This window comes from Apaloderma vittatum, unplaced genomic scaffold, assembly GCF_000703405.1.
Source record: "Apaloderma vittatum isolate BGI_N311 unplaced genomic scaffold, ASM70340v1 scaffold6849, whole genome shotgun sequence".
Lineage (NCBI taxonomy): Eukaryota > Metazoa > Chordata > Aves > Trogoniformes > Trogonidae > Apaloderma > Apaloderma vittatum.
The window spans coordinates 264-24,697 of NW_009736862.1; the positions used below are offsets into that span (position 1 = coordinate 264).

Sequence of the window (24,434 nt, forward strand, 5' to 3'; positions counted from 1 at the left end):
CTTCTGAATTTCTAGAAGCTACAAAATAAAAGGTTTCTCAAATACACATAACGTCAAAAGATTTCATGGACTGAGAAAGAGGAAATCAGGACTTGAAAACCTGTACTTAACTGCTGCTGAATACCTCACAAAAACTCTGGTATTAACTCTAAACAAGTGAAAAAAGCAGCACAAAGGGCACCAAACTTAGCTCTTAAACTAGCAGACATTAGTCTTGACATCCATGCCACACTGGTAACTATAAACTCTGCATGCGCTTCAAGAACTAAGAATTTCAGACTACTAACATTCAAAAAGACTGTAGTATCTGTTACAAGGGGGCCTACCACAACACACCCAAGACATTAATAAACCAACTAGCTGGCTAAATTCTAACTTGAAAGAAAAGCCAAAAGGGAAGCAGAATAAATTCCTCATGGCTCCCACATTATGTCATCACTAATGAGACTCTTGCCTGTTTACTTGCCTTCCACTTCCTTTAAAAAACAGGGTATGGCTTCAGACAGAACACACCTGTGTTACATTACAAGCTCTTCATCCCTTTTTTCTGGAGAGAATATTATCCAGAGCTTATCCAAGAGTTTAGGTTTTATTTAAGACTCCCAGATCTGGTGAGGTTACTCTTCCCACTGACTCACAGAAGATACACTAAAAAGTACATGGAAAGGTATGCTGGGAATCAGCGAAGAGAATTTACACCTGACACAGCGTGTGCCACATACTCCAAGTGCTCGAGATGCACCCTCCTGTGCCTTAATGACCTCCTACTTTCTCAAATTTTTATGCCATGGAAAATCCTGAACGGGGTCTTCCCTGGATATTGTAGCAGAATAACTTTAAAGTGCCAGAGCACGGTCATGCTGTTCCATGAGATTATTAATTATTTTTGGCACCTTTCTGTGGCACTCTGTTATGAATCTAAACAATTAAATGTGCTAAGCAACATATAAGTGGAGAGGAGCACGTAGCTTTTTCTCTTACGCCCATAGTTAGAATTCATAATACCCTACAAAATTTTAATTGTCACTTCACAGCTGAAGGACTTTATTTCCTCAGAAGTCTTCATGAAAAACTGTCAATGGTTCTGAGTCCAAAACAAATTATAACTGAATTCTCCTTTTATTAACTTCTGAAAAGAAAACTGTCTGTTCCTACTGCACGATCATATATATTTGAAATTCTATGTAAAAACTGAAATCGATACTTTTTTTTATACTGAAGTTGACTCACAACATATCTGTCTTCTCTTCAGCACAAATACATCCACTAAGCTTGAAAGGCTCTAGTGAATTTTAATTAGATCGTATTTCTTAATTGCAGATCCCTTATTTCCCATACACACTTGATATAGAGATGACTGTTGCTGCATTACTGTTTGGTATCAATTTCAGAGGAGAACTGCACTTTAAGTAGTCATACTAAACAGCAGAATGCCTCAAAAATACAGTTGTACACATACTCCTTTCCTTTATGAACAACAAAAGATTTACAACACTGCGTAAACAGATCAAGCGTAACAGTGGTATTTATCTGAGGGAAACCAAGCACTTGATTTCGTTCAGTATCAGTTTCAGTCTGAATAGTGCAGCTTGGGACTATTAGTTATTTCCTTGAACTGTAAGTCTGGAAACATATATAAAAATGATGACGTATTTTCAGGATTTATACAAATGGTTTTGCTAACCTCGTACTGTCAGCTTGCTATATAACTGGGAGTTCATTTCCTTGTCTCTCTTGTAACGTCGAAATTCATCAACGGCTTCCCGCGCCACCGTGACCGTCAAAACGAATCCCTGTTAAAGACATAATTATGCAATTCAGAATTCTTGAAGCGCTAGAATAGCAATACACAGATAGGAATGCTACAGAGACTAAGAACACGTGCTTAGAAAATTTACTCTTTCTCATTTGCAGTTTAGTGGGTTTTTTCAATCTGTTCAAATAATATCTCACTTTAGCACAAAAAAAGGAAAAATCGTACTTGTGTACTGCACGAATATAAACTGAATAGCTACTTCTCCAAATACACATCATTTAGATATAATTTGAAATTAAAAAATTAAAATGCTCCGGATAAGCTCAAGGCGGCCTTTACAGTTCAATAAGCATTATTTGCCTATCTTCTGCAAATTCAAGGGCTTTACCAAAACCTGCAGAAGTCTCCAGTTCTCATGTTGAATTCACTGTCTTTTTCCTAACAGACAGAAAAAGAAAAAGGTAAACAGATGGCTAGTTTAATTACTTTGGCCATCTTAAATGTAGCTATTTGCCAAAGTCACAAATATTGACGAAGAAAAAGGGAGTTGGTCCTCCAGTGCTTGCTCTAAGTGTATGTTTGCTTGTTGTAAAAACTATTGAAATAAAAAAGAAAACAAATAAGACATAAAACAAACAAAAAAAGCCCAAAACACACAAAACACCCAAAAAACGCCAAAGTCTTTTAGCACACAGTCAACCTCAATTCAGTTGGTTTTAAATACCAGGCTGGGCAATTTTTGAGACAAAACTACAAGCCAAGTCATAACTACTGCTCTGATTATTATTGAAAAATCAGCAGCAGCTCTTCAAAGAAAACCAAACTTGTCTGTTTAAGCAGCAAAGGCAGCCCAGTGGGTCCGACTTAAATGTTTTATATTTCCATCATGCATACTGAGCCTTACTCAACACCCAATTAATCTCTTTTACCTGGAGGTTCATTATTAGTAGAAAAGCTATTCGAGTAGAAACAAGCGAGTTAAGCAAAAACGGCACCACTAGCACCAAGGTATTGTTTTATTTTTGAGCTGTATGTGAAAACTGGGAATCACCATTCAAAATATCCTTGACCAAGACAAGCCTGTCTACACAGAACAGATTATCAGTGTTTGCTAAAGACAGTATTTTCTCCCTTCTTTGACCAGAGATGTTAATTTTTTTTTCTCCACTACCCCACTACTGTACAGAGCTGTACCCTGCACTTCACAGGGAAGCGACCAACTTCCAGATGAGGCTGAATTCTGCCCTCTCTTACTGGGTCAACAACCAAGACCTTTGCAAATATCCATTTCAAATCCCACTGCTGAGCGAGCTTTTCCGTCTTGGAAGCATTTCTTGCTGCAGCAGAAGCCAAAAGTTGTCTGGAAGCAGAGGTGTGAAGAACCTCCAGGACAGTGTCTCCGTTTATCAATACTTACAAGGACACATGTTGCAACAGTTAAAACAATGAAATCAATCCAGAATATTTACTCTATTGACTTGTTAAGAACGACCTTTACCCAAGCAGTCAGCATGTCACTGTTCCTCCTGAATACCACTGAGGATAAATGCTACTGAAAAACATCGTGTTTTTATAAATTTAGAAAATAAAGCATTTGTTCCTCCTGCCTTGCTTTTAAATCTGGATGATGGGGCCAAGGGGAAGATGAAAGAGAAGGTAATGATCTGGTTACAAACAAGAAACTTGTTCCAAATCATGGGAATACAGCTGGCAGACTACCAACAGGGCTTCCTCTGAAGAGGATACAAGTTTCAAACCTCAGGAAACCTGAGTCCGAAGCAATGGGTTTGAAGAGTTTCCCAAGAAATTGCTGCAGAGAGCTCAATAACAGACACAGTGAAAGGAAGTCAGTGCGACTGGCAGGGTAATCAATTAGGAAAAGCATGTTTAATTAACAACTTATTTTCAAGACCCATTTTTCTCCTGCTTTGTCCACAGCTTAAAATATTTTTATCTCGGTTTTTTGAGGGGAGGTGGGGGGGGAGAAAAACAGACAACCAAGAATGCAGAAAAAAAATGTATGCTTTCAATTCTGACCTAGCCTGAAAACACAAAATAGTGAGTAAATGACAATAAACAGAAAGAAAACACACGAATTACCTACATTACCAAGTAAGGTTCTCTACAAACTGCAGAAGTTTTTTGGTTTGTTGGGTTTTTTGAGGGTTGTTTTTTTTTTAAACCTTCTCAAGTTAGCAGCACCCAGAGAGGAGCACTACTCACTAGCTGGTTAGCAAAATTGATGCTGGAGTACCTGTTGTCAAATACTGGCATTTCAAATCAGCATTTGATTTCTGTTACACACCTTCAATTACTGTTATTTACCAGATACAAATTTATGAAACGTATATCTACATGGACTTTGCCAATGCTTCTAGCTAAGAGTATTTTTCCATTTACCAGAGGGGCCCAGTATGTGTACAGGTAGCCGATCTTCAGCGCCGGCACAAACTGCGAGCACGACACAACAAGAAAATAGAGATTCAAGAAAAACTTGAACTGTTCATATAAAACCTAAAATGAAAAAAAACACAAGAAACACAATAAAATCTGTACCCATAATGCATAATAAAATTCACTTTCTCAGGATAGTGGATATAAAATCATTATACAACAATATTACACGTGGTATTATGTGCTATATATCATCACGAACTCCTACATGCACTGTAAGTTACTTTAATATTATACTACTATTTTTGTTGAGAAAAATCCTTTTATACCAATGCTACTTTTCATTCTGAAAAAACAATTTGCTAGATCTTTGATATTTTCAAAACCAGATAATGGGAATCCAGCAGTCTTTACAAATACTGAAGCTAGATCACTGTGCAAAGGTTTACTCTGCAATTTTAACAGTAAATAGAATTCAGGTATTCGTAGAAGCATCTTGCAATAATTTTATATCCACAATAGTTACCTTTATGGTTATGAGTTAAAACATTTCTGAAAGTTTTCCTTTTCGTAGGATAAGAAAAAGCAAAATTAAGTTTTTGAGTAGCTGAACTTCCGTTGCTTATATTAATGTTTCCCTTTTAACCACTGAAACTTTTCTTCCTAAAAACAGGGCATTGAAAGTAAAATCTTAATTTTTCCTGTAGTGAAAATACTTAAATCCTGCTCTGTCTCATAATGAATTGTTGTCTTAAAAATTTTCATATCTTAAACAGTAATATTTTTAAAACCACGCTGGCATCAAAGGAACAGAAATTATTTATAAAAACATTATGTCAGTCTTTGTCAGGTGAGCTTGTACAGACCAACTAAAGTGAGCAGGCTGGATCGTGCTGCTGCAAAACTCGGGCTAAGGCAGTATTCTCCAGGGTCCACAGCAAGAAAGCTTTTTACAAAAGTGACCACACTTCTATGTTTTCATTAAAAAAAACTGTAACAGACCAACGTGGGCCTCTGAGGTAACTTGGACAAAATGCTCAGCGTTAAATTTCCCAACAGGTTATTTTGCAATAAACATGGGTACCTACGATATGTGTATTAGTAACTCAAAGGTTCAGTCTAAATTCCAAGGCAATCGTCTAAGTTTTAAGTGAAGACACGGTGATCTTGTCACAGAATACAGCGCCCCACATTCCAAAGGCAGCGACAGAGATTCCTTTGGCAATTAACAGCATCACTTCAGCCAAGTGCATGTTCTCAACGCTACTTCAGTTACAATGCTAAGGACACCAGTCGTTTTACAGAATTTTGAACCTTCAAAGACTTTGCACATTTCTTCAGCAGGCCAGCAGGACCATCAGAAGTGGCTGCTGGTCTTGGAACACCGAGACTGCACAAAACAGGTAACTGTTTCGAAGCTAAAAAGATTCAAAATAGATCAAAAAGCCACATTTGAAGAACACCTCCATCTTTTAATCTTACAATTCCATTAATATTAAAATGACCTCTTAACTGAATTGAAGTTATTGGACAGATATTTATTGCTGCTACCAGTCCAATATTATTACTCAAGTATGTAAAAACCTATGCTCTAGGAAAAAAAATATAATTAAGGGAAGATCATTTTGAAGTGTATTTCTCTCTGGCACCACAAAGTAGCAGTACCTCAAAACTGCCAGTTCCTTGCAGAAGTGCTACATTACTGGTCAGCTCAAGGCCCCCTAAATAGCCTAAAAACCTGCCCATTGTGGATCCTGATGAACACATACACAGAATTCCGGAGCAGCCGGATGTGTACGAAGCCGTAAATGGGAATTGAACAAACTGGTGTAAAGGCAGGAGCCGTAAGTGTTTTATACAAACATCCAGAAACGTGATGACATTTCAGAAATGTTACAGCTCTTGCAGCCAGTAAGTAAAATTCTTTTAATCTAAATATTATTTTAAGCTTGTATTTTGGTAAGGAATCATTGAATATTTTAACATCGCAACTGGCAATGGGTGAAAGATACAACTCCAGAGAGGAGACAAGACTTGACCTGATGGATCAGCCAGGGTAGATCACCACAGTCAATACTTATGACTTGGTTAGAATTGCAGGTTTTATTACTTTAGTAGAACACCACAGAAACCAGAGAGAGACACAGTATTTTTTAATCATTAAGAAGAGTTAATTTACATGTAGAATTGAAATCTAGGAGCATTTTCTTCTCACCAACTATTGGGGGTGTTACGTTTAGGATCCCACTTCGTTTTGAGGTTGCTATTGAGCTTCCAAATACTACCACCAACATAAAAACCTCTACCTCTACTGAAAAACCAAGATTTTCAAAAGATCCAGAAAGAACAAACACTCTCTTTCTCAACAGAAATCAGCTATGGCTGATCCCTGCAGGAAACACAAATCTAGTTCAGGATTTGTAATCTACACTGCAGACTTCTAGTCACAATAATCAATGGCTTTACTATATGCTTAATGAATTTTGTGACCTTTAGGAAAGCATACATGGCTTAACAAATTTCGGTGTATTTAATAATTTAAAATTCGGAAGAAAGCATTTACTTTGTTCCATAGAGATGAGAATATTTTATCCACCCGTGATAAGTTACATTTTATTTCTTTGACAGGAGATCAGTCTTAATTACAAAGCCATTAATATTTTTTGGTTTAATAAAGAAATGTATTAGAAAGCACCTGCCATTCATTGGACCAGAGAGGGCAGAAGAAGAGAATCAATACTGTTATAAACCAGCTTAAATAAAACATTTAAGACTGACATTTGAATACAGACATGCTTTAAAACGTTCTGGTTTTCCAGAAGGCACGGGACTCTCAGGCAGAATTACTAAAAGTATGAGTAAAATTGCATTAGTAAAATCTATAGTATCGTAGCAGCAAGCATTTTTAGGTTAGAACTGAAGCTTCAGAACTTGTTTTTATTGCTGTATTTCATTATGACAATAATTTTTTTAAAAAGCATGAACTAGACACAACTGTAATGTCTCATGTCTTCATATACACTGTGAACAGGAGAAAAAAGGAAGTTCAGATGTAATAGAGCTTCTTAGAAGAAAGCGACAAAAACCTTCCACTCCACAGCAAAAGTATTGTCTGAAAAACTGTGTTCAAAAATTAGAACGACACTACTATTTTTAAAATTGAAATAAGAAATACAATTCCAAAAAGTACTGGTTTACTAAATTACACCTTATTTGTCATATAAATTGCAGAGGTGCCTGCTTCAGAATATGTGATTTACAATGCTTTCAACGGCAGGGAGCATGAGAAAATATTTATGAGTGCATTGCAATTTTCAACTATATTTCTCAATGTAAACCTGAGAATTTGTAGTATTTTTACAACTGACTGTGTAAAAGTGCTTCTGTTTAAGAAGATCACACATTTCTGAAGGTTAATAGCAAAGTGCAAGGGAACCCATCTCAAACACCTAAAGCTTCACTGAATTCCAACTACTCTTTAGTAAGTATCCCTTGAAAATAAAACAATTTAGAAAAAAAGAAAACAAAAAACCCCACAGCCTTGCTCTCCAATATCAACTTTAACTGAAGACATCGACATAAATGTAAAAGGAAAAAGAAGAATCCGGGGCAAATAAAATTATCTTTTTGCAGAGTTGTCAAAAAACGCTACAGAACATATTGTCAGCCCAACGCCAAAGAATGGTTAGTAGCCTTACCCCAGGTATAAAGGTAAAGATGTTGTATTTTTGATTTTTTATGGCATTTTTGGGGTACTTTTCTTCACACTTTTCAGGACACCCAAGCCACACTGTGCGAGCCTTCAGCTCTTTCTTTCTTCGGCAAACGTTTATGAGCCAGTCAGAACAACTGTAAAGAAAAACAATTGTTTACTTTAAAACTAAAAATTTACTGTATGTGATTACTCCTTCCAAACCTGGAACCCTCAAGGCAAACACCTAAGGAAAACAAGCTTAAAAACTTTTGTCATGTCTAAATAATGTATAAAAGTATGATGTTGACTTGTAATATTCAAGGCTCATTCAGGCATATACATATATGAACACTTGCACATTCTTTACAGGAAAATCTAACAATAAAATAATGACAAGTTTCACTACACCTTGCCCTGACAGAGGTTCAAAAAATTCTACTTAAGGTAACTCTGCATTAGCGGGGCTAAATTCCCCCACTGTTAAATAATTGACCCATCCATCATACTTTAAGGTCCTTTGGCTAAACTCTTTATCCTGTATTGCTGATACTCAAATTACACTAACGAGCGAAGAGGAAATAAGGCTGCTGTTACATAAGGTTAGAAAAATCTCACCAGCTTTGCATATAACTTCCACAAAATTTGTAAATCTTGGTTTCCTCCCTAAGACCGCCTGTAACAGACATAAGAGGGAAGCACACTTAATGCTGTCAAATGCTTTTTGGGGAAAAAAAAAAATAAACAAATGAGCCAGAGGATTTTGCTGAGAACAGGAGGTGAAAATTAGGAGCCGGTCACCTCAGCATTGTTTCCTGGGTGAATTCTGCACAGTCAAACTATTTGTATGTATTTGTAGACACCTGAAGGAAAAAGTCATAACCAACCGTGGCGTGTCAAGAGGAACACCTAAAATGGAACTGATTTTCCTCTAAGGAGAACCAGATGCACTACTGCTTGAGAACATATGTCCTCCCTTGATTCTTGGGGCTTTGAACATCCTAATCTAGTGAAAGAAGTCACTAGCTGTCACCAGGGATGCTGGACTAGACAATCTTTAAAGGTCCTTTCCAACTCAAACCATTCTATGATTTGATGTCTCTCGTAAAACTTAGCGCTCAAGAAATTTCTCAGAAGAAAAGCAGCGTATTCTTGGAACTAACGCAGTTGGAAAAATCATAATTGCAGAGTAGCTTGTTACAAAACCAAAATCATTACACTTAAGTTCTGCAAAGTTGTATCTAGAATTTACTGTGTAATTAACTATAGAATATTTAATTTATCAGACAACAAAAAGCTAAAAGAGACAAGAGTGCACGCAAAGAGATTAGAATTCAAAGTTGTCTTCACAGATTGGAAAAACTACCTGGAAGAGACAGAATGCAGTTAAACACGCAAAGGCACAACAGAGTGCATTTACACAGAAACAACCAGCTACGCGAACAGCAAACTGGAAAAGAGTGAGCAGATGGCAGCTCAGCAGAGGACAACTCAGTTACAGCGTGAGAATGAAATACACGTGCAAAAAAGGGCACGTCTGTGGTCAGCACGGACAGGCCCACGGCTAGCAAGTCACGAACGGATTCTTTTTTTCCTCAATCCAGTGCTGGCAAGGTCTCAGCTGGCTGCCAACGCCATTGAGAACCCCAAACTTCAACAGGCTTCTTGGGAAAACTGAGACCGCATGCAAGAACGACGGAACAACTGCAGGTCTGGGAAGCAGGGCAGGAGCAGGTACTGGCTACACCGACAGAACAAGAGCTGCTCAGAGCGGGCTGAGCAGGGACTTAGTGCCGTTTCACGTATGTAGGAACTGCCCACGAAGAGGAAAAGGACAATTATTCCCTCCATCCACCATCATTAAGTAATGATGGGCTTCAATCACGGCAAATAAGAGGCAGGGACAATAGACACTGAGTAAATGGTTCTGACAGTTAGGGCTGGAGAAACACTGAAGGAGGCTGGAATTGCTACCACCGCTGGTGTTTCAGACCTGCTTAGATCCGACAGAGGCGGCAGGGGTGATTCAGCCCGTGCACGCAAGGAAACAACATGAGGACCTCTTAAGGGCCTTTTCTTTCTGCTTCTCCACAATGACAGAGCCCTGGCACACACGAACCCCCGGGGAAGGAAGGCTGCGGAGGTAGCTTATGTCTCCACAAACCTGCTTCAAACAGTCGTGTCTGTAGCCCGCATTATCCCAGCCCTATCACAAACTAATTTTGCCAAACAACAAACGGAATTCAGTTGTATCACTTCTAGTTTTCTTTAAAAAAAGCCTGCAACAGTAAAACCATCCGAAGTAACACTCAACTTGTTACAGAAATGTCACTACAGTGCACACAAGCTGACATTTAAACCACTTCAATTTTAAATGCTGGATTCTTCAGGTTTCCTCCCTGATGCTCTCACCACAGGATGGACAGCAATTTGCTTTGATGCTATGTAAACATGCATTTTATTTGTTACCCATACAAGCCAGTCCAGCAACTTTCCCCATCTCTTTTAAACAGAAACAAAGAATTTACTCTGTCATCAAAATTGTAACAGCATCAGCCCAACATTCAAAATTCAGCCCCAATATTTAGTAACATGCAAGTCAGAAAAATCAAGTTACCTTGACCACTTCCTTAATTTGTCCTTAAAATTAGAGCAGCAGTCTTTCCCTGTCGTGGTTCCACAATCAAACAGCCACAAACCCATCCTGCTGCCAAAAAAGCTGTTCCACCCTCCTGCCGTAACCGCGGTGGGGATTCTCATCCCTTCCCTTGCGCTGACACAACTCCTCGTGGAACGGCAGGGCTAAACCAGACCTGCCCACGGATCCGTCTGTGAGCTCATGTGGAATAAAACGGGTACTATCTTCAGTTAGACCCACCTTGATCTTTAAAACCTGGGAAAATGGTTGAAATAATGCAGGGTATGTGCTTGCTGGAGAAGGCGGAGTGGTTCCACTCAGCACCAGTTTGAATTCACACTTAATAAATCTGCTCATGGAATTAAAGCTTTAACCGTATTCGTTTCCAGGGCAGAGAGGACAAGACAAATGGAAGAGTCAGCTTAGCTGTGCAGCAAAAAAGTTCCAAGGAGACTAATTTTTTCTGGGGAAAGCGAGCAAGCATGACAGCTTCTCTCCACAAGCCCATCAACAGAAATCTCCTGACAGCCTTTGAAATCTCAAATTGCTCAGATCAGCTTTTGGGTTTCAGCTGTAACCAGACTGACCATTTGACAAGGCACAGTCTCTTTCACAGAACAACCTCAGACACGGAGGACTTCTCTCTATTGCTAACAGTCAACCATTTGGCCAAAACAACTGAATTATCCTGCCTTCCTTGCCACTGAGTTTCCCCTTCCTGAAACTACTTTTTTCACTACAGATCAACAGAGGAGCTGGCACAGCTTAGTGTAGCAAATGCCCAAAACCACAGACGAATCATGTCTGACTGGGAAACAACCACAGCACCTCTGATAAAAGGGATCTGACTGATGCAGAGCTAACAATGTGCAACTTCTCAGCCACGAGAAAAATCACAGATGATGGAAACATTGCAGGTTAGGCGCAAATGAGATGAGTTATACTACCTTCAAAGTAAAAATCAGTTCAATTCTGCCATTCCCAGACACAGCAGTAATCACTGTTTCATCACAGGAAGACTAAGGGATGGATGTGCTGCTCTCAGAAATCCTAATCCATTTACTTTAATTCAGATTTTTAAGAACACTGAAGTCTACCTAATGTTTTCAAAATTCAGATTACCAATACCAAACACATACTTAACCTGTTCTGAAAACTAACATTCCTCCATAAAGAAACTATTTTTTGTGCAAGGTTACACACTCAAAAAATCTTTCTGTACCCACTAAGTTTGTGTGAAGCAAACATCAGGAGATAAATCAGAAGAGCATTCTCTGAGTTTCAAACACCCTAAAAACATAACGTAAGATGCAGCATGATCAAGACACACTTCAAATTTTCCTGGAATCTTTAATGTAAAACCACATCCTATGCTATGGATTCAGCCATTAAAAATCACGTTCTTGTTTACTGATTTAAGCATTTATTTCAAATGCTCTTGCCTAGAAAATTAAACACAGAAAGCTTTTTTGCTTAAGCTAGCTATAATCCATGTTGTATATGCGATGTGTTGTATTGATATAGGCAAAGAAATTAACCAATTTAGAAAAGAACTGTGAGGTATCTCTCTTAAATAGCTCCTTTATCAATGTATTTCCTAACTGCTTCTTTAATATGAAGAAAAAATAGTCTTACTATTAGTAAATGATGACATATTAAGAAAAAAAAATTACAAAAAACCCCAAAACACTGAAGTAATTGTTAAATAAGAGTCTATAACTTTTTCATAACTAGAACGTACCTCTCAAAGTCAAAAGCTAAAGTAAAAGTCTCAACCTGACTCTGCAGCTCCAATAATAAAGGCGTTTTTTATTTTCTCTTTCCTTTACTTTTATCCTACAAGCTTAGCCATCAGTATCTTTCACACAACAGCATTTTCATCAGAATGGAAAGATAATATAAAAGCTCTATATTGTCTGCAAGGGTCAGCTTTTTCTTATTAGGTTTTAAGTAGCAGAAACTAGTTCTGCAAAGAAAACATACTGTAATTATTGTACTCAACAGGTAGCTTCAGTAATCAGGCCAAAAGCAACACAGTGGTCATGTCATTCTTCAAAGATCAGCATTTTCCCATGCTTCTGCATAACAAACGCATTGCAGATTAATTGAAAGCGTACAGGCCATCTTAGAGCCCAAATTAATCCGAGCATTTGATATCCCCCTCACTTCATATGGAAATACCATTCAATGGCACCATTTTCATAGGGACAAAGTGGTTTTTGATAACAAGTGGAATGTAAATCTCATGAGAAAGAAATCAATCCAGCCCAAAGAACTCCAGAGTATTGATCTATGTGCATTATAATTTCACAAGCTTGAAGAGAATTTGTAAGTTAAAGGGGAAATGATTACAGCTGCTATAATGCAAAGTTCTCGTCTGACCATGCTATGAACGCAAGAAATAAGCATTTTCTGAAGTTATATTGGTTGAATTAAGTCTTCAGCTTGTTTAAAGTCAAAGGCAACATTTAATTATGATATTTTTCCTCGCAAACGTAAAAACTGTGTAAAGAGCTGCAGATTTGCAAATAAAGTTCACACCAGTCAGTTCCGATCAACGAGTCTATTGTCTAAACAGAAGTTAAAAGCCCAACAAAGGATTTTTACAAAATCAGTTTTAACACACAGTGAGCCTTCTCAAAACCTTCCATATTTGCTCCTGACAAAAGGGTTAAACTTTTTCAACTAAACGTATGGAAAACAGAATTCTAAAGCTGCAAAATAAGAGATGGAAAACGTCCTCTCACAAAAATGACATTAATCCTAACAACGTAAGACCAAAAAAACCCGAAAAACTCGTAGGTATGGGAGGTTTTGTTTGTTTGCAACAAGTAAAGTGATTTTGAACACAAATGCAAGACTTTCACCGAGAACCCTAAAGAAATCAGGGGCCCCCTGAGCTCAGCTCCAGACAAATGCCTGGTCTTTTATTGTGTTCATCCTCCTGTCACAGCTTTGAAAAAATTACAATTTAGTTTCAAGCACAAAAGGACAATCTGGATGTGGAAATTGAGATTTCAACCTCAGTCGGTCTCAGGTACGAGATACTAATTTCCGTAAAACCAGGGTGAGATTTCAAATTCTGCTCGGTCAAGCAGGTTTCAGATTGCTATGCTGAATTTAATCTCCCATTTCACTTAAGAGAAGGCAGTTTTCATTCTGGAAGTAAGCTGCAGTTGTTTGCAGAACATGTACAATCCCCCACAAGCACTCATGAAAATTGTTTTCTCACATGTTCCTCTCCATTTCAAGCGTGAAAGCATCCAGTTCTATCCCAAACTGATAATTTACAGCACACAAAACCAGCGCAACTCATTCTACTACACAGTGTAAGTAGCAACTGCATGTACAGCAATACAGGAGCATCCAGGTTTCCCGTTTCTACGATCCTAGGCCCCTTCAAGAACTGCAAAGAGGCACTTCAAAAACGCTGGTATTGTGCAGAAGTTCATAGTTTTGTTAGAATGTGAGACCACCAGAAAGAGTAACTTCACACTGACCATGCCTCCCCAACTTTTATCAGCAACGAAGCCTCAATATGCTCTCAAGTCCAGCAGAAACCTTTTTTCTCTCTCCATGAAGAAAGAAAATTATCTGCTGTAATGCTCTGGTATGGAAAACACCAGTGTGATTACAATGCCTCCAGCTATAAGACTGAAGGGACTCTTTATGATATCCAAATTCAGCTGAGGAAATCAGCAAAGCCGAAGTCACACACCTCTAAGGCCTCTTAGTGAAGGCTCTTCTTTACACACCCACATCACCAACACAATGTGTACAAGATGCAGCAAAACAAGGAATCTGTAATGCAATTTCCTTGCTCTTCTCTCTCAAAAATCCATCACAAAAAGCATTTTAAGTTCTAATAAGTTTGAAAATTTCTAGGCTTGAGCTCTGCTTAAAGCTGAGATGAGTCATTCAATTTTAAAAAGCAAGTGAATACCTGACACTTTGCAATTCTCAGCTTTAATGGCACTTCCTTGTGACATTTGCTACGACTATTGATTAGTCCCACCACAAATTCATGTTACAATTTCCTGCCTCTATCCAAACAGTGGAAATTCTCTGCCGGGACAATTCCAAGGTGCAGTCTTTACTGGTCTACTTGTTTTCACTAAGCTTCCAGTATGTTTTTGAAAGGTATCTCAATTTTAAAATCCATCCAAAAGATTAACAGCCTCATTAAATACTTAAAAATGCAGGTTTTTTAAAAAAATACAGCAGTACTTCTGTAACAGAAACATTGCTTCCACAAATCACTCATGTATACAAACTCTGTCACTTCTTCCTGCTACTTTCAAAACACTTATTTGCTATCATAAAACTAACAAAACACAGGGTGTTTTTTTTAAATCATTATAGAAAAAAAGAAATAAACATAGATTATATTTTTCTGCAAACAGTCAAGCGGCATAAGAAAAATATTTCAAAACTAAATATAGCTTTGCTTCATTAGAACAACAGTACCTGGCCTCTTGGAATTTATTAAGTACCACAAAAACCCCACGTCAAGACTAGACCAATTCTAAAATCATCTGTCAGAAAAAGCACTCATCATTTAAGTCCACTGAAAGCGCTCTTGGTAAAATATATCGCTTCACTTGACTCAAGTTCTATCATTTAAACAAAAAAAAAACCACGATTCTTAACCATCCAAGTATTCTCTAAGGCTGAAGCTTTAACTAATCATTGGTTAATTAATTTGCTTTTTCTTTCCAGCAACATAACTTCTATATTGCCAACCTAAGACACTAATGCCTCAAAAAGTAAAAGAAAGTTTTAACCCCTCTGCGATACCCTGACATGGTTTTCAGCAGAAGGGAGGAGCAGGCTTATTCGCCACATTATGGACCTCAGACTACTCCAAGTTTACTACGTCATCTCTCTCAAAAGCCTCTTTTTCTTGCAGGTCAGAAAAGCAGCCAGAAGCTCCACACAGCAGCAGCTCTTCAGAACTTTTTTAATTAACGGCTGGAAAACGTGGACAAAGCAATTAAAAGGCGCATGACAAGCAACTTATTTTGTTCCCATACCCTGCACATATCACATAATACAGAGTTACTGGTTACTTATTTAATAAAAAGCACTGGTATTCAATTCATTTAATGAAAAAGTACAAACCTAGTGCAAAGGAACTTCCAGCCACCACAGATAAACCATTCTAAGCCTCTTCTTCTCTGTGAAATTCTGGCTCTTGGCAGAGTGTGGTAATCGCTCTCATCATTTTCAAAGCCTTCTTCAGACATCATTAGTGGCATTTCATCCAAATGAGAGGACTCATCTTCCACTTGGTACCTGGCAAAATGAAATGAAAACACTAAATAAATAGCTAATACATATTTTTTTTTTTTTTTATTACTGGGAACCTCCAAAAGTAACAATTTTTGTGATATGGAATTTTATTACAGAGATATTTTCCACTAAGCATCTTGTGCATTTGTACTAACACATCAACTGGAAATTCTGATTTGAGTTTAAAATATATAATATAGCAAAAAGGTCTGCAATCAATCTTTGTCAATCATCCTAAGGAAATTCTTCATTCTTACATAATTTGGATATAGAGAGCTGAAATTTCATACTTTTCCAAGATCCTTTGTAAGATTTTTTTGAACAGAAGTTACTTGGCAAATTTTATAGCAGATGACCAAGTTTTCACAGACATAGAGATCAGATTTCCACCAAGATCCTTTGATTTGCTCTCCTGATGTCCAGTCCTGTGGCGGGGGGGAGCCTCTACCTGAGGCACGCTTTCCACACAACTCACTGGTACCTTAGTTTTAATTACTAAAACTTTACAATTACATCTGCAACTCTACCCAAAAAAACACCGAGGGAGTCAAAAAAGATATGCCCATGGAAACAGCACTAAGCTAACAATGGTCCTTTCCTCTCCAGAAACTGTTCTCCACTTCAATTTTACGTTTCTGGAACGCCTTGTTTTATGCCAGGACGAAACACTGGAATATTCGACAAGAATATTCCCCTAAGTGCATGTAAACCGAGTAACTTAGTTCATATTTTTATACTATAGGGAAGATGACTGAAAGAAATTGCACTGTTATTCACATCTCCTTTCCCAGACTGTTAGAAGGACTGATAAGAATATTTGTTAGAAGAAAATTTGAAAAGGAATTAAATGTTATAGTCATGCAAAGGTCATCTACGCACAAACTGAAACACAGAAGGTTCCCCCTGAACATCAGGAAACACTTTTTTACCATAAGGATGACTGAGCACTGACAAGGCTTGTCCAGGGAGGTTGTGGTATCTCCATCCTTGGAGATGTTCAAGAGTCATCTGGACATGATCCACGGCCACCAGCGCCAGGTGGTCCTGCCTGAGCAGAGGGGAGTTCTGCTGACACAGAACAGCACCCCGAGCCATAGTCAGTCCAAAACCTTGATAGACAAACCCAATATTTTAAGATAAAAGTGACTAAGCATGAAAAAGCATCATCACTGCATTTGCATATTCTCAACTTCTTGCGTATTTAACACAACAACCTGAAACCATTTCCTTTTCCCCTAGATTTTTTGTGTTGAGCCCTGTTACACCCAGGAATATATTAAAGCAGTCATTCACCTCCTTGGTTGTCAGGAAAGGGAGACAGGGAGGGAGGGACTGTATTGTAGTATTGGATTTCTATCGCAAAGGTACACCACATACTTCACATGCGCTGTGTAATAAATTGTTATCAACACAGTTGAAAAGAAGATCTAGTAAGCAAGGAGAGTGGGAAAAAAATCAAACCAAAACCCACTAGTGGTTAATCAGTCACTAGGTAGACACTTCCACTTCTGGCTGGCAAGTGGGGCCCCAATTTCAGCACCTCCTTTGAATCACTTGGTATGGCACATGATTAAGGGATGGTAACAACATGGGCAGAACAGAAAATAATGCATAATTAGGAAAACACACACAGACACACACAGACACACACAGACACACACAGACACACACAGACACACACAGACACACACAGACACACACTGACACACACAGACACACACTCACTCTCTCTCCAGCTGCAAGTCAACTACGTGTCGGAACCCTCAGCCTGTCAGATCTTGTGAAGAAAAGTTTTTGTCTTTTCAAATAGTGCAAAGGCCCAACTACATTGAAGAAAACATAAGTTTCAAACTAAAAAAAAAAAACCAACCCACGTAAATTTGTTAAAACTTGGAGTTAGTTATGTGAAAATATGACATGGAAAATGCTTTCAGAATTACTTAAGTATCCATTTCAAAAAAAACCCAAAACAAACAACAAAACAAAAATAAAGCTTAAACAAACATGACAAATTTGATCTTCACAGTGTTGTTTGCAAAAAGTTGCCATATTAAACTAAACATCAGATGCAATCTGACAGTGTTTTCCCTCCCCATTACTATCAATGGCCATTAAGAAAAAACACTATACAAAACACTCCTCACAAAGCAGAGCAGTTATTACTGGTTACCATCCCTATCATACTAAATTACATGGATTACTCTCAGACTAGGCTAATCGTAACACTAGGCAATAAAACCACTGCTTAAAAAAAAAAACAACCCAACTTAGGCCATTGCTTTACGCTAAGACTTCCAGTAAGATAGGCCTGTGTTTAAATAGATTCATACACAAAGCTTTTATAATCTCTCCTGGTTAAATTTCCAAGTGACATTATCACAGTTGGAACACAGAACTTTGCGCTGCATTGTGTTTTGCTTTTAGACATCCAAACAATTAACAGTGTATTTGTAACACCAGCCAGCGAAATGCCAATCCACGAGCTGTGCTGGAACATGCAGCAAGAGATGGCAAAGTAATAGGTCCTTTTTAATTCTGGACAAAGTTAACAACTGTCTGACGCAGAAAATAATACCCTTTACACACCAAGTTAACGCAGCAAATGTGGTTAAAGTCTTCCGTGCACGAACATCCTAATGGAAGAGAATTATTAGAGACTTGGCTGAGAAACATGCAGACACACATAATATTTAAATTACTCTTGTAAAAGTGGCAATACTTGCAGAGTACATTGCTGTCCTAATCGTAATTCAGGAGGGGTTTTGCTATTGTAAATAAGTATTTTTTTCCCCACAACCAGTATCTAGGTTTGCACGTTTGCATAGAGAGCTTCACCAAGTAGTGAAGATAATGAGCACAAGCACCATCATGTTTAGTAATCCTGACTTCAAAATAAAGCCTCTGAACTGGCAAGCAATTTGTTCTGTTTCAAAAGCAATTTTGCTATTGTGTTGGAAAATTGTCCTTCAGTATTTAAAAACAGTAAGATAATGAATAATGGATTTTTCATAACTAGGATGAAGACAAAAATCTTCATGTCTTTCCTACCTAGTATTTTTCTGCATTTAACTGCTTGAAGTGCTGATTTTCTTCTAGTGACAAACCAATTAAGTATAATCCCAGAAACTTTTATTAAAATAGGGAAGCACTGAAAGCAGCATGAATAAAGAAGCCATAGTGAAGACATCAAAACTCTCAGCATGACTGCTACTGAATCAGGTACGAAGACAACTACCTTGACAAAAATATGGTCTCCTAAGCAAAAAGGAACATTAATATTAAACAACTTTCAGCAACATCTGACAACTATTAGGATTATCATTTAAGTGAAAGGAAACCACACACACTAAACACTTTTAAATGAAATTTTGATATAAACATCAGCTGTGAAAATGATGCCTCCAGTCACCTGCACTGACTTCCTTCTACTTGGATGGCTGGTTGCCAGAGTTCCACGGGTGCCATAACCAGTAACAGAAATGATTTTAATTCATTTAAATCTAAGCTGGCTACCTATTTAGATCTGCAACGTTTTCTGCATTTTCTGCCAGCTTTTCACTGTTCTAAAGGGGTGCAGCAGGAAGATCTGAAGTTACTTTTTCCCTCTAATTTCAAAGCCCTCTATACCTTACACAGTAGTAAACTCAGTTAAGCTGCAGAGCACTGATTTTGTTCCTAAATAACAACTGAAGCAGAAAATGGAAAAACTCTTTGTCCTGGGTTTGAGCTAAAACCCAGTCCTATTTAGTGATTTTTACTTTTCAGTTTTAGTTTCTTCTAAAGGGCTGCACTTTCTGAAGTCAGCAGCATGTTTTCGTAGACAGTGTCTGCTACTGGCAGTGATAACATCTGATGTTTACAGTTACTGTCTGAAATAACAAGTGAAGCAGAAAATGGAAAAACTCTTCTATAAGTAAGCACAAGAAATTTAAAGAATTTCCTTTAATTCCCCAAAATACAGCAAAGCTATTTCAGAAAATTTTAGAATGGATTAGAGCTTACCACTACTTATCCCTACGTAGCTTTAGTTGTGTCTCTAAGGCAAGTGTACCCCTAAGCAATTATTATTTGCCAAGTTTCTGAATCCAAGTTCTGGCCTACAAAAAGACATCCACACACTAGCTAATCCTGACACAAGTTTATATGCAGTATCAGGGATCGGTGTGTCATAGATCTCTACATAGAACGTGACACTAACCACATTATTCCAGCAGTTTAAAGAAAAAAAAAATAATAATTTGCACAGCTTTAAAGGAAGCTCAAGATTTGTAGAGCTGAACATTTATGTGCCATTTCAATAGCTGACTTTGCTTTCGTGTCCTTGCATAACAAGATCTCTAAAAATCTGTTACAACACTCCCATCATAGCACACATCTATCTACTGGACAACAAAATAGACAGAAGGAAAAAGTACTACTGTAGGCAGGCAAGTTTATTACTGAGTTTGTCACTGAGATGAATAACATTTACTGCAGTAAGACCAAATAGATCAAGTTGCACTCAGTCTTTTAGGAGTGATGCAGAGAGATACTCTGGAAAAATACAAGGCAGCATTTTTGATCAACTACTACAATTAAAAAAAAGAAAAGCTGGTATCTTCTGCCATGCAGAACTAAGCGAAAAACCTTTACCTCTGTTGAGATAGGGATCTAAAAGCAGACTACATAGCCATTACCAAGGCAGCTCCCTTTCATCAGTAGCTTATCAAACTTTGCTTAAATCATATATACTAAAACCATAGGTTTCAGCACACACTTATATAAAGTAAATATTTGCCTTCTCTCTCTCTTAAGCTCACACTTCCGTACCAGAGCTATATACAGATGAAGCAAATTCAGATCTGCATAACAAAGTCTTCATGAAAAAAAGGCATCCTTCCTCTTGGCCCTTCGCTTACCCTACAACACACCACACATATCCTAACGTAACACCTTTTTCCACCTACGACAAGATGAGTGACCCTGGATTTAACAGACAGGTACCAAAAATACCTAAATACATAGCAGGACCAGAGGAAACATCATCTACGTTCACCAGAACCCTATTTTTACTTAGTAGGGGACGTCATTGATCACAATACGGGGACCATTTTATCTCTGCCACTGGGTATGGTTATTGACGTTGTAGCCCGATCAATTGTTTCCTCTCCCTGCTCTCAGCAATCCAACTGCCTGCCCAAGCAACACAAATCACTGTGTTTAGATACTAGAGATACAAACCAAGAAGGCATGCAAACACCAGGCAAAAATACTAGCTTCAATGTGAACAGCCTTAGAAAGTCATCTACAAAGTTCCTTGTACTGCACACACAGTCCCATTGCTTGCTACAAAAGGTGGTACCACCTGCACAGGCAGTTGGAAGTTCTCAAACACTTCTTTTGCCTAACAACTGAAATGCTTCAGATCAGGATATTTATTCTAAGAATAAAGATTATGCCTGTCTATAAACCTGTCTTGGTGTGGAAGAGTCTTACCAGTGTAGAAAAAAAAACCCCAAAACATAAGGGCAACTTTTTCCAAACACACAGTTCTAAGTAAAGTCAAGCTAAAAGAACTGCCATTACTTTCTAAAGTCTGCAAAATACAGCTGTGTGTTTTAGTCCAATCTCATTTCCAATGCACTTCACCTATATATTGGTAGCAGTATCAGGAATACCACTTCTGCTTGCTCAGGGTTCACTGCACTTCTAGCAAGTATCTGCTGGGCCCATAACACTGGTAATTTTTGGCAGCACAGTAACAACCAATAAACCTTACTCAGAGTTGCAACCTCCAGCAAAGAAACTTTCCGTCCTCCAGAGAAGAGGGTAAGACTAATCCAGTGCGTCTGCTTCACTGCCAGTTCCATATGCATATCACAGAGGGGAAAAACAAAAAAAACCAAGCAACAAACCACACAAACCAGGGCCTCTGATGTAAACAAAGCACTTCAGGAACAAGGACGATGTTTTGAGCTTTCTCCACCTGAAGGGTGCCAGCACATGTGCAGGCAGTTCCCAAGCAGCATCCACTCCCACAGTCACTCAGATTTCAGGAGTTTCTGAGACAATATCCTGAGTAGTAGATGAATGGTACTAACAAGCTATTCCTAACAACAACAACAACAACAAAAGGAAGATAAACCTTTACAGTTTATGTTAGTCTAGGAACCTAAACATTTACAGTTTGTGTTCCTAGACCAAACAAGTTATTGCTTCAGGTCAAACACCAGATGCCTGAAGAAGTTACCGTTACATTGTAGCAGCAGTTTCAAAAACATAAAGTTCAAAAGTAAATTCAGTTCCACCTTCAGAGCGCTTTACCACAGAAGCTATACTAAAATTCAAACTAGTGTCAACGTTGTCCATCCCTTAGATTCACCTGCCGTTTTCAAATGCATTTTCAGGATGAAGGATGCAGAGCCATTCGATTAACGGGGCGGGGAGGAAGGAGAGAGAAGAGTAGATTAAAATGAAACCTGTAAAACTCTGCCCAAATCTTTTAAGAACTTTCTAAACATTTCTAAGGACCCAGGGAAAGGGATTCATAGGAACTCGCGACATTTTAGAAAAACTGCAAGAAATACCAAATATCACTGCACACAACCCATGCAACAAGCCAACTCTACTGATACATCAGTTTTTGTTTTTTTGAACAATTATGGACATTTTGCAAGGCTTTGCAGCAAAAAAAGCTAGGAGCCTTCTGTAAGCACCATTCTACATGAGATGTTCAGTTTTATTAGCACCAGTTGTTACACGGTCTCAGCAAATAACACTCTGAGTGATCTGGGGAAGTTTCTATTCTTGATTACTCCACTTAAAATATAAGAACCTGGCATACAAGTCACCACTGGGCAAAGAATAATAACAACTGAACTATGAAAATCAAGCCGTAGTTAAGAATTAGAATATGTGCTTCTAAGAAACAACTGAAAGCAGGCACCAGGTGTCAGAATGCTTAACAAAGCTCACTTCAGGCAGCATCAGAACGCAAAGAAAACACAGAATTGCTGCACATGGCTATAGTATTATCTGGTGACGTTTGGATGTCTTTAGTTTTTGGTGGTTCACTGCAACACCTAGCCAAACACCTTTAGAAACCATAACCAGAAGGACTACAAGATGGGTGGGAACAGTTTTTATTTAAATAACAAGCGTTAGAACAGTAATACTACATTAAGTTATCTTACTTTCTACATAATATGAAAATTCATTTGACATCTGGAAGTATCAGGGAAGCGTGTGAATACTCAGTCCTGCAGACTTCCATTCCATTTGAATCAGAACGGATTACGGTTTTTTTTTCCTGTTATACACATTAAAACAGAGCTGCACTCTCAGCGAGTAAACCACAGAGCCCTGCAACAGCAGCAGATCTGTTCCCCGACCTGCCCTGCTGCAACCACCTCACCATGTATCTCGTGGTCATTCTGAAGAACACTCCTGTGACATGAACAATCATGCAAGAGGACTCCTCCAGTGAGTCAAAGGTTTTCATGACACCACCTCTGTGAAAATTGGGAAAGCAACTGAATTGATGTTACACTGGACATGGTAACACCTGATTTTTGGGACCAGCTCAGGAGTCTCAGCACCTCACACCTTCACCCTCTGAGGCCAAATACATACACCCACTGAGAGCAGCCAACGCAGGACACCTGAGCCAACCAGGCATTTTGCTTATGGATAAAGGAAGTTTGATGACTCCTTAAGAGCTCCGAAATTCAATCAGATTTCTTGCTTTCCTTCCCAGGACCTCATTTGAATTCAGCCCATCATATCTACAGCATTTTTTTAAAACCACCAAAACACTCCTGGGTAGCCTAGAACAAAACTAACTGATACCTTTCATGGTCTGAATTGGGTTTTGCCTACACAATCCTCTCCTTTCCTGTTTTGTTCCAAACATCCTCTAAGAAGCTCACAGATTCCAGGAAGAGCTCCTCTTGCCTCAGTTCTCAGAGGAATGACAGTAACATGGTCCTGTCTAAAAACAGAGAACAAACCTACTACAAACTGTCAGACATTCAAGTATGAGTGAGATGGAGAAGACTACTACTATCATGAATGTTCAGAAAATTTTTTTATCTAGTTTAAGAATCAAGACAACATAATTTAAGCCTAACTTATTTCACCAGGTTTTAAACTACCTTTTCTGTAGTTTATTTCAAAAAAGTTAATATATTCTATTCACAACAAAATGGATTTATCACTGCCTTTGAATGTGAACAGCAGCATCAACCACTTTGGTTTCAGAAAGCCTTGTGTTCATAGCCAGCATACTGCAAACACCAAGAGAAGATGCGAAAACCCTCTAGCAACTAACTATAACCGTACCTTCTGCTCCCAGAGCACTGTCCAATGGATGTGCCAAAATTATGGAGCAAAGTTCTTCCTCCCTCTCAACAGGTGTACCACCACCTAGAAGCTACTCAGAATAATGCAACGCAAAGATTCAGTCCCTGCCTGAGAATTCAATTTGATGGCAAACCTTTAAACCGGCTTCCCCAAACTGCTTAAGGCCCCAATAGGGTGCACTTCAAGAAACCTGGGGTTATTTTGGGGGTTCTTTTAACCTTCACGTTCCAGAAGCATGTTAACACACTGCCAGAGCCTCACCGCAAACTGCCTTGAGACCCCCAAAGAAGCGTCAGTATCACAAACACACACAAATACACACA

General features: G+C 38.4%; 1 protein-coding gene across 1 annotated transcript; it reads right to left on the reverse strand.

Moving 5' to 3' along the window:
* Positions 1-1,684: 1,684 nt before the first annotated feature.
* Positions 1,685-16,866, reverse strand: LOC104279736 (probable phospholipid-transporting ATPase IIB; the record flags this gene model as incomplete). Its single annotated transcript, XM_009877117.1, has 5 exons — positions 16,724-16,866; positions 15,601-15,774; positions 7,849-7,999; positions 4,157-4,270; positions 1,685-1,793 (listed from the first exon to the last, which is right to left on the reverse strand). Coding segments are annotated over exons 1-5 (691 nt in total), but the record flags the coding sequence as incomplete, so codon positions are not given.
* Between the last annotated feature and the right edge of the window lie 7,568 nt (positions 16,867-24,434).